Below are 11,206 nucleotides of genomic sequence, written 5' to 3' on the forward strand. Positions count from 1 at the left end.
ATTTTGAATGGTATTATTTATAAAGTAATAAAAAATTATTAGAAAAAATTAAAAATGAGTTTTAATATCACTAGCTTTTACTCCTTTGTGCTCAAACAGAAACACCAGCTCAAGTAAAACAACCCAGTTCTGCCTCATAGTTCAATAGGTCTCAAGCCAGTTTATCTTTCTTATCTGTGAATGTGAATGTCAGAGGCAACGCAGTTTAGCATGCTTCTTCACGCTAGGCCTTGCTGCTGTGTACTCTGTTCACGCAGCCGCTTAAGATGTAATTACCCCTTCTCTCCCCCGTCCATACTACCACTGCCTCTGTGCTCGACATGGAAAAACCGGTGAATATGCCTGACTGTTACGTCCTGATTCCCTTGGCAACCTCAGTTGTGAAGATGCCTGGTCATGCGCCCGACATTCTCATGCCTGAATCTCAGTTTGGACTCCAGGTCAATACGTACCTGCAGAAGAGGCAGTGTTCTGGGTCTCCTGGTGGCATGATTTAAAAGCATGCCCAGCTACCATCAGATTTCATGACTCCGTTTGGGGGTAGGTAATGAGAATAGGTTTTGTGCTGGGACAAGTTGCCCTGTTCCTGAAGAATGAGGTGTTTAGTGTAGTTTTGTTTTGAGATACAGATATGAGAGGTTCAGCCAGAAGTAGCAGCCATAGATGCTTTGGTGTTCTGTGCCTTCCACCCACAGGAACAAGGAGGTCAGTTTCACTGGTCTCCTGTCAGTGAGCTCCTCTTACAACTATTCCTGCATGCAGGACGTGGCAGCCTCTGTATGCAAAAAACTCAAAATGAGGAATGTTCTATTAAAGAATGGGACTGTCAGCAAACAAAGCAGGGCTGTGGAAATGCTCCCGATTGAAGGGGAGAGACGAAAGACACTTGACAAACATAACCCTTTTCCCTAGACCAGATCCTATAACAGGAGAAATGCTAGAAAGGGGGGCATTTGCTGGTCAAGGGAGAAACTCGGCTTAGAAATGATAAATTAAACACTAACAATGTTCATTTTTCTAAAGCTCCACTGTGGTAGTGTATGGAGCATGTCTCTTCATAGGAAACACCCATTGAAGTGCTTCAGTACAAAAGGCCCTGACGTATGTACTTTATCCATATTGAGTTCATGTACAGATGTGCACACACACAAACACAGGTGTGCCCGTATGGGATGATAAAGCAAATGGAGCAAAAAATGTTAATAGGTAAATCTGGGTAGAGAGTAAAGAATGCTCTTGTTATTTTCTGTGAGTTAGAATTTGTTTCCAAATAAAACATTTGGAAATGCTAAAGGACAATTTCTGTGCGCGCAGTCAAAACTCTGCTGGCACGTCTGACTGAATTTCCCGTGGCAAACATGAGGAATGGGGGCATAGCTGTGTCTTCCTAAACAGGGTTACCAATCCCAGGCCCAAATAACTTAGGAAGTGTCACCCAGAGCTACCCACTTATTTATCTCCCCCATCCTCCAAAACACCCAATGTAACAGCAAAGCATTTCTTCTGAGGATTGTGGTGCTGAAAACATTTGGGTAATGAAAAGAAGGAGTGTGTTTGTTCCATCCATCCATCCATCCATCCATCCATCCATCCACCCACCCAGTAAATGTTTTAAGTACCTGCTCATTATGTGCCAGAAACCGTGCCAGGGGTTAGACCCTGTCTTTAAAAGCTCTCATGGAGGGACTTGGAGGGGGGTGTAGCACAGTGACAGAGTGCTTGACTAGCATACACAGGGCCCTCGGTTCCATCACTAGCATCGAAATAAACAACCAAAACCTATGAGCTCACTGGAGTAAACCCACAACTACAAAAGTCTCTCTTTCCCAATGAGTTGGCCACTAAGTAGGACTGGAAAGCCTTTGGGAACCCTGTTGTTTATTGGAGACACTGGATCCACTGCCCACGCACCTGATCCACAGCGAGCTGCCTCCAAGGCCTTTCCAGGCAACTGTTACTTTTTGTAGTCAGTGCCGAAGAAAGGATGAGCTGTGCTCTCCCCATCCCAAGGTCTTCCTATCTGTCTCAGCTTAACTCTCTGCAGGCTGCTCTGTCCAGTGTAGCAAGCCTTTCTACCAGCATCTCTGAAGTGAGTTTTGGAAGTCTTTCTTCTAATCTCTTGGTAAATATCAAAGCTATACTCGCAATGCTTTCTGAAGGGGGGGACACCAAACACCATTGTGTGGATGTCTTTCTTGTAACATACTATCCCCAGAATCCCACCACTGTATTGCTGATTCATTGAAGCAATGTCATTGTCTTTCGAATGGACAAAACGTGATCATTTTTTTGCCCCCAACCACCAATCTGAGGTGTGACAATGACGACGATGCCCTACACACAATGGAGTCTGCTGCCGTGGGAGAGACCGTGAGGATTGTTCATGTGTATGACTGCGTGTGGCATGGTGTGTCATTTCTGTTCGTGGCATTCACCTCTGACGCCTCCGATGAATTATGGCCCAGTCCAAAAAAGTTTCAGATTCAGATCCAAGAAATGTTTACTGAGTTTCTACAAAGTTCCAAGCCTTTTACTTTGACACAGTTTATAGCATTTAATCTTTAACAACAACGCTTTAAGGTAGGAATTACCTGCATGTTACAGATGAGAAAACAATAGCAAAGAAGTTCACTGATTTGCTCAAGTATATCATACAGCTTTAAAAAAAAAAAACAACACACACACACTACACTGTCAGCTGAGGCCTGTCCTTGTTAAATGCTTACCTTACAGCATTTCCAGACTTCTCTACTGTTGGAGCACCTGCTCCCCTTCTACAAGCCCCCTTATTTTTCTCTTTTCACTAGCCAACGTGGGCTATCTTTTTTAATACTGCATTTAATAGCACAAAAATCACGAATACAAAGCAACTGGCAGAGGTGTTTGTCAATGAGCTGTCCCTGCCTCCTCCACTCTCCTGCTTTCAGCCCCATGGACACATGGGCTACATTTTAATAAACCTGTCCTTTTCCTCCCACAAACATGTAACTGTTATGTGATTGGTCAATTGAAGCTGAAACACCCATGGAGAAAGATGTTTTACGGTTACAAGGGCACCCCCCCCAACACCACCCCCCTCCCCCCCTACACCTTCCCACACAATCTTTTGGAGGAATATAGGATATGAACCAGTGTCACAATTTCCCTGCTCTACCTTCTTCTCCACCCAGAACATTCCTGCCTTTCATTTCTTTCGCATGACTGCTTAGACTAGTGCCTCTTCTCCCTCCTCTCCTATTTCTCTTCTAATCAGGACCTTTTGGACACTGGGTACTGTTAAATTCTTACTCTGTCAGGCCCATTGGCCTCAGTCAAGTAGATCAATTAAATCTCGAGGCCCGCTGTAGTACGAGTGTCGTCATCTTCCATTACAGGTAGGCCTGCGTGCTGCTTCAGTAGGCTTGTGTATTCATTTCTTTCACCTTTTCTGACTCGAGTTCCAGGACCTGTTTGTGATAGAACAGTAAATAGCCTTCACTGTCCAGCACATCTTTAATACTGGCCTTGGTGATGACGGCATCGTCACACTTGAACCACTGGTCCCTGTGGTGCCGAATGAAGCTGGTGTAGTGGCCGCTCTCCAAGGTTCCCTGGTGATTAACCACAGCAAACAAGGAATACTTATTCTCGTTGTTCCCGCTATTGGTTGGCAGCTGCAACTGTCCATTCATTCGGGTTTCTTTACTTGACGCCATAAATGGTGTCATATCCAGCTCCAGAGGAAAGGAAATGTATGTAGTGATCTTGCGCCTCTGTTTGGCTGAGTGTTCAAATCGTTTGAAATGAAAGCAGGCAACAACTGGCAACTTCTTCATAGTGAGCTGTTTGGTAGATTCTTGGTAGCTTTGGCAACTACCACATTTGATTTTGGCACTGCTTCCTAAGTGCTCTGGCCTTGTAAACCTTCGCAAGCAGTCCGTGAGGGTACTAATGCCTGGTATGTGGCTTTCCCCATTCACGCTGCTCTCCCTCCCTGGACTCATAGGCCAGAAGGATGTGCAAGAGCCAGGCAAGTCCAGACTGATGTCCCAGCATGGGTCTATAGTGGTGGAGACACCATGGCAGGCTTGACAGGTGACATCTGACTGCAGGCCACCTGTGAAGATTTGGTCTATGATGCAGTTACAGTGGTTGAGATTGCTGGCCACTTTGCCAACATCATCGCCCTTGCAGTGCCTGTGCAGAACATCTAGGGCAGCGATGAGGAACTCGTGGGCATCCTGCTGCCTGTACCCTGCTAAATGACGAGCGTGTATCCACACCAGGTGCAGTAACTTATAGGGAACGTGAGGAGATGGGTTCCCAGAATACAGCTCCCGAAAGAGCGAAGACATCTCACAGACCAGACATAACTCTGGACTGGGCATTTCACACCGGTGCCTGTCAGAGAGAAAGAAATCTCTCAGTATTGGAGTGTGGGTCAGGGCCTGGACAATACAGTTCATAAAACATGTGTTGCCAAGATTAATCAGTCCTCGTAAGCCGATGGTAAAGCTTGAGGCGATTCTTCTTCTCCGGGGGTTGTGTCCCAGCAGTTCGAACTCAGGCCTGGTCATTTCCCAGGTGGGATATTTCTCACCAAGGCCCAGCACTGAACACTGCTGCTGAGAAACCTCTGTCGAGGTGGAGGCTTGTAATTTCAAGGCTTCTCTTTGCTCTTCTTTGGCAATTTGCTCAATGTCTTTGTCATACACATAGTCTTTACACATGAAGCAGTATATACCTCCATAATAAAGATCTACCGCTAAGTTGTGCTGTTTTGTCTCAGCGTGCTCATGGATGTGTTTCTCTGTGAAGCAGCCAAAGAAGATACAAGAAAGGCAAGAGTGGAGTCTGTTTAAATGGGTGCTACACACATGGCAGATGCACGACTTTGCCTTGCTTTTCCTAGTCTCTGGGGTTCCACACCACACGAAGCACTGGTAGATAACCCGCAATTCCTGCCTCCAGTTCTCTCCCACCTTAAAGCTGTTCACGTGGGAACAACCTGGTGGCCCCACAGTAAAATCCACATCCAGGCACCCGCCCCCGGGACCGCGCCGGGGCCGGGACCGGGGCGGGGGCCGTGGCCTAGGCTGCGGCGGGGTACGGAGCCTAGTCTGGGGCCGGGGCCGGGGTCGGCGGCGTGGGGCACGACTGCGACGCGGAGAGGGATCGGGGACCCGCGGCGGATCGGAGGGAAGGGTGGGGGGAGGAACCTCGTCGCCGCCGCCGCCACCGCCGCTCTGCGCTGGGATCTCATCCTTCGGCTCCTGCTCGGGCTCCCCCTTAGGCTCCTGCTCTGCCTCCTGTAAGGGCACGGGCTCGGGCTCAGGTTTCAGCTCCGGCTCTGGTTCAGGTTCGGGCTCGGGCTCCTGCTCGGGCTCCGGCTCGGGATCCGGCTCGGGCTCCGGCTCGGGATCCGGCTCGGGATCCGGCTCGGGCTCCGGCTCGGGCTCCGGCTCGGGCTCCGGCTTGGGCTCGGGCTCCAGCCCGAGCTCAGCCCCAGGGCCCGAGTCCTCCGCGGTCTCCACCTTTCTGGTGGTGTCCACCTTCCCTGCGGTCTCCACCTTCTCGGTGGTGTCCACCTTCCCAGCCGCCTCCACCTTCCCCTCCACCTTCTCCGCGTCCACCTTCCTCTATGCCTTCTCCGCCGTCTCTGCCGTCTCCGCCTCCTCCAGGCTCCTCCGCCTCCACTGGCTGCGGCTCCTCCCCCTGCTCGTGGGGCTCGGGCGGCCACTGGGCGTGGTGGCACGGGGGCCACGCAGACCTGGGGTGTCTCCCGTTCGGCCTGAGGGAGCGCGGTGGTTCTGGCAGCTGGACCCAAGAGGGACTTTCACTGAAGGAGGCAGCAGCGGAAGCAGGCGACGCCCCCGGGAATGCTCCAGCCGAAGCCCCCTAGCGGAGGCCGCTTCTGCAGCCAGGCCCCGTTTCCTTTAATTCAATATTTCCCAAACTTGCTTGTTCACGACCATCACGTGGGGGAGCGTGTTAAAATTACAGATTCCTCAGCTCCACCCGCAGGCCGACTGAACCAGAGTCTGGAAGGGAGGCACTCCGGAACCCCGATCTCTAACTAGAGCCGGAGATGCTGCTAGTGCTCAGGCAAGTTTGGGAAACACAGCTCTAATTCATTGAGGCTGGCGGGAAGTGGGGCGGGGACCGCGCAGTCTCTTTAAGGCGCTTCCAGCTCTCAGCTCCAATCGCTGCTCTGACCCCCTTGGCCGTCTCCTCCCCTCTCATACTGCCCTCAAGGGTGCAATCTTCCCCTAGCGTGTGGGGCCCGGGGGCGATATGGTTGTCTTGCCCAGAAACGTTTCTGAGGCCGTGAAATATCCCTTCACAGGGTGGTCGTGAAGAATAAAGGCAGAAGCTTTGACATCTATCAGCTGAACCTGCTCAAAGAATGCCCCAAGTCTCCCCTCGGGGTCCAGCTCTTGCCCTCCCAGAACCGTTGAAACCTCAACTCCACTATGGACAGGCCTGGACCTCAGGTCTAGCGGAACCATGGCACTCCCAAGGGCGCTCCACTTGAAGTGGCTGGCCCCCTTGACTGTCACATCAGTGATCTAAACTTCCTGGGCTGACACCTTGCCCCCACCTCAGCCTCCAAAGGCCCTGGGAGGGATGATTGACAGCTGGCCCCCCAGACACTGCCCTCACTGAGTAGCCTGCGGGCAGAAACCTTCACTCCAAAGTCAGCAGGGAAACCAGACGCTACAAGGCCACCCCTACAGGTGGCACCTCCCCTAGGCTAAAGGGGCCCAAACTACAAAGTCTGAGATCCTTACGGTTTAGCAGAGTCTGGGGTGAACAGGTAGAAATTGAAGGGCTATCTGTGGAGTTGCCACCTGTCCAGGGTGGGGGCTGCTGCATGGAGCCCAGGAATCTAGAGCAAGCCACTCAGGTCTTGGGCAGATCTGGGGGTGCCAGATGCAACTGCTGCTTCCAGAGGGTGTAGCCAAAGGCAGGTATCCGCATGTGGGGGTCACAGGGAGAGAGTGATCTAAGAGTGGGATGTGTCAGTGTGGTAGCCACCTGTTCCTGGGCACATTGCCCTACTTTAGGGGTCTGTGCTGCCTGCAATGTACAACAAAGTGTTGCTGATCTCCCCTGGAAATCAACCTTCACCTGAGTCGCTTCATAGAGGAAGCAAAGACAGACTCCTTGGGGATTAATCAGGAATCTGGAGCGCTGGGGAGGCTGTCTGGTTCCTATCTAGCCCAAGGCTGCCTTGTGCCAGCCTTTCCTAAGTCAGCTGTGTTTTCGGGTCCTTGAATCATTCTTCCAACAAATGCCTGCCCTTTGTTGCCTGTAGCTACAGGAAATGCAACCGTACGACTGCTTAAGGAATGCTGTGGCGGCGGCTGCTGCAAATGACAGCTCACCGAGCACAAATGGGAGCAGGGGGCAAGGAGTACCTTCATCCCATATTCACAGGCTAACAACGGACAAAGAAGCCTGAAGATCTCCATACTTGGGAATGTTGCCCTTGAACAATAGCTCTGTGACCCGATTGCCTGACTAGTCAACTTCCTGTAAAGCACACAGATGCACCTGGACACCACCCAGGCCAGCAAGTTCGGAAAGTGGATGGCTCCGCCACCATTCACCCCACAGATGTTCATTCAGTGCCCATTCACAGCCAGGTATTGTGCTAAAAGCTGGAGACCCAGCACTGAGCCAAAGACACCCCAGGGTTAGAATCAGATTTGGCTTCCCTAAAAGGAATACACACTCTGAGGAAGTGTCTTTAGGACAGCTAGCAGGAAAGAAGCACCAAATATGAATCATTAAATAAATACATACATACATATACCAAAAGCTTTTATTTTAAAAATTGCCCCCTATTGGAAAATTTACAACTTGGTTGTTACTTTCTTACATCCATTTCCTCACTGTACTCTGCTTTTGCTTTAATCACCGGTCGTGGGAGCTACCATAGCCTTTAGATGTATGGAGCTTGTGTAATAGGCAGTGAGACCTGGGCAGACGTCCCCGTCTCTGTCTCACAAAGACCTGGGAAACAGTGACCACAGAAGACCTCAAGAAAGACAGCTCTTCCTCTCTCACAGATCAGCCCGTAGGAGTTAAATACTGTTCTGACCACAAGGTGGCAAAACACGAAATGACAATTCCTAGTAATTTTTCTGTTTATATAAAACGCTCTCTAAAAATATTTTGGAAAACATGGTCTCTTTCACACAGTTTTTGGTTGACATCTAAAATTTTGCATTGTAAATGTCACTTGGCTGCAAAAAAAATCCATAATTTCTGAGAAGTGTTAACCTTCCGAAATAAAACTGTTACGTCAGTGCATTACACAAATCTGGGGAAACCTAAATACGTTAGTGAGCCGAGAGCCACCGTCAGCTGCTTTAAAAGCTCACAATAGAGCTCTTTGACAGTTGCCTCTGGTACCTCCTTCCTTTTCTCTGGAAGTTCTTATTCTACTGTATTCTTCCAACAATTTTTTTGACCCAATAACATATAATTTTGCACTTAAAGCAACTTGCTAGGGGTTATTTCTATGGACTAATATTGCTTACTGCTCAAATGAGACAGGACTAAGAAAATGGCCTTCCTAATCTGTTTGGCTAAATGTTAACACAGAGAAACCTCTCATATACGAAATGGGAAGAGACATTTTCTTTTAGAAGCATCATTCAAGCCTCTGCATCCTTTTGAAAATATCGCACAATGGCTTAGCTTCAAAACTCTTTCTTGTGATTTATCAGCTGAAGACTCCACCGGGATTTCCTTCAATTTTATTGGAAGCAAACAGTTAGCAACCATCTGAGGCTCGAAAAGATTCGATTCGCATGCACTGTTAGAGCGATTTATTTGTTCACCGTAGATGTGGTGTTTGGAATTGTCTCTCTGGCACCCTGAGGATTTTACACTGCAGGGTAGTGCATGTGGGTGACACTCAGGATGGTAAAAGACGATTTTCTTTTGTAAGTGCAAAAAGAAACATGTGAACCTGGAGATGGGAAAAAGAGAAGCAGCTTGGTTCCTCGATCACAACTCTGTTCTCTGGCAGATCAATCTTAAAACACTACATATGAAATTGGAGGATGTAAAAATTGATTCCCTTTCGTTTTCCACACTCCTGAGCAAGGCACACTCCATTTTGAAAGTCATTCATTTATATTTCTTATAATAAAAGTTACATATATATGTATATATCCTTAAATATCACCTTATTTTGTGAGTTTTTTTAAAATGTATTGAAGGGGCGTGGTGTGAAAATTGAAAGCCCCTCTCTCCCTCAACAATCGCACTCAATTCCATTTCCCTGAAATTTGTGAGAAAGTTTCTATGCAAACATAAGCATTTTTATACATATATCCTTTTATGAAATGTAAATGAGACTATGCCTATACAGATGTTTTTTTTCTAAATTTGCTGTACACATCCAATGAAACCCCAATAAAATTACACTGATTTTTTTATGAGAGACTTTACAAGACAACCTTTACGTTAATATGGAAGGCTAATAGACATCTTCCCCCTTCTCCTTTCTTCTTCCTGAAAATGAGGAGTTAGTGGCCATAGTAGACCATCTTGTAACCAAACACAGTGGAAAGACCAAAACTCTGACCGCTTCTGGGTGTATTCTTTCCTGAAGAAGAGTATTGTAATTTATCAACCCTAAGAAGCACGGATCTCTTCATGTTAAAATATTGCTGGAGCCTTTGAATTTTACTTTATGAACATGTTCAGCAGCATTTTGGTTTTTTTCTTTTTTTCTTTCTTTTTTTTTTTGCTGCAGGTACATAGAATACTGACATGTCTCACAGTCAATAGATTCACAGGCTGAAGAGAAGATGGTTCAGCAGTTCAAACACTGGAATCTCTTCTAAAAGACCTGAGTTCAATTTCCAGGACCCACGTGGCAGTTTACAACCATCTGTATGTAACTTCTGTTCCAGGGGGATCTGATGCCGTCTTTGGCCTCCACAGGCAACTGCAACACACATGGTGCAGGCAAAACATAAAAAACATAAACACACATAAAATAAATTTAAAACGAATAGTATCTAGAATTGATGTCATCCTTTGAAGTCATTTTTATTTGGGTCCAAATTATGTGTTAAGTGACCAGAGACATTCTAAGTCTCTCCTAGTCTAGTCTCAGGTCCTTATTCTGGCCCTGTCAACTCCCTTTTTGGTTGCTTAGACTTTTCTACCCATCAGCTTGGCCTTGCATCAGATAGATGATACACACTACTGCTTCTGAGCCTCAGCCCTTGTTTCTTCTGGTTGGAAATCTGTTCCCTTAGAAATTCTCAAGGCTTGAACCAGTTACAATGGCTCCCTGAGTAAAAGTGCTTGCCACCAAACCTGACAACCTAAGTTCAATCCCCAAGACCCACACGATGGAAAGAGAGAACCATTCCCCCAAGCTGTCCTGTGCCTTCCACATTGTACATGGACGTATGCACACGCACAGATAGATTAATAAATAGATGTAACTACTTTTAATATAAAAAGGAAATATTATGTTTTCTCCTTTACTTGCTTCAGTTCCCTGCTTAAATATCCTTAAATGTCACCTTATCTCAGAGTCCTTTCTTGACCACTCTGTAAAATAGTATCTTGTCCCTGCTTTAATTTCTTTATAATACCTTCACCACATGATGTATTAAATAACACTCCATGGATATATTAAATATTATACATACATACATACAGATTCACTTAATTAATCTAGCTTCATGAATATAAATTACTCATTCATCTGGTCTCAATATCTACCTTGGACTTTAGTATAGTTAAATTTTTCTGGAATGCAAAACTGAATTTTTATCGTAAGTGAACTCCTCTGTATTTTCATATTTCTGTTGGCTGTTTTGTTTTACCTTGTCTTGTGAATTGCTTAGTCACATCCTTTGCCTCGTTTTCTTGTAAATTCCTTTTGTTGTTGCTACTGTTGTTGTTTTGTTTTGTTTTGTTTTGTTTTGTTGGGACAGGGTTTCTAGGAGTAACAGCCATGGCTGTAATGGAACTCATAGTGTAGTCCAGACTGCTCTCCAACTCACAGAGCTTCACCTGCCTCTACCTCCCAAGTACTGAGATTACATCTTTTAAATTCCTCTTTTTGTTTTGTTTTGTTTCCCTGACACAAGGTTTCTCTACGTGTAGCCCTGACTGCCCTGGAGCTCACTCTGTAGACCAAGCTGTCCCCAAACTCACAGAGATCCACCTGTCTCTGCCTCCAGAG

The 11,206-nt window shown here is 47.0% G+C and overlaps 1 protein-coding gene across 1 annotated transcript; it reads right to left on the minus strand.

Moving 5' to 3' along the window:
- Positions 1-3,088: 3,088 nt before the first annotated feature.
- On the minus strand, positions 3,089-5,618 carry Usp27x (ubiquitin specific peptidase 27 X-linked; the record flags this gene model as incomplete). The annotated part of the gene is made up of 1 exon (XM_050160843.1): positions 3,089-5,618. A coding segment is annotated over one exon (2,226 nt), but the record flags the coding sequence as incomplete, so codon positions are not given.
- Between the last annotated feature and the right edge of the window lie 5,588 nt (positions 5,619-11,206).

Source organism: Alexandromys fortis, unplaced genomic scaffold (genome assembly GCF_014885135.2).
Source record: "Alexandromys fortis isolate MF-2015 unplaced genomic scaffold, M_Fortis_MF-2015_v1.1 scaffold_83, whole genome shotgun sequence".
Taxonomy (NCBI): Eukaryota; Metazoa; Chordata; class Mammalia; order Rodentia; family Cricetidae; genus Alexandromys; species Alexandromys fortis.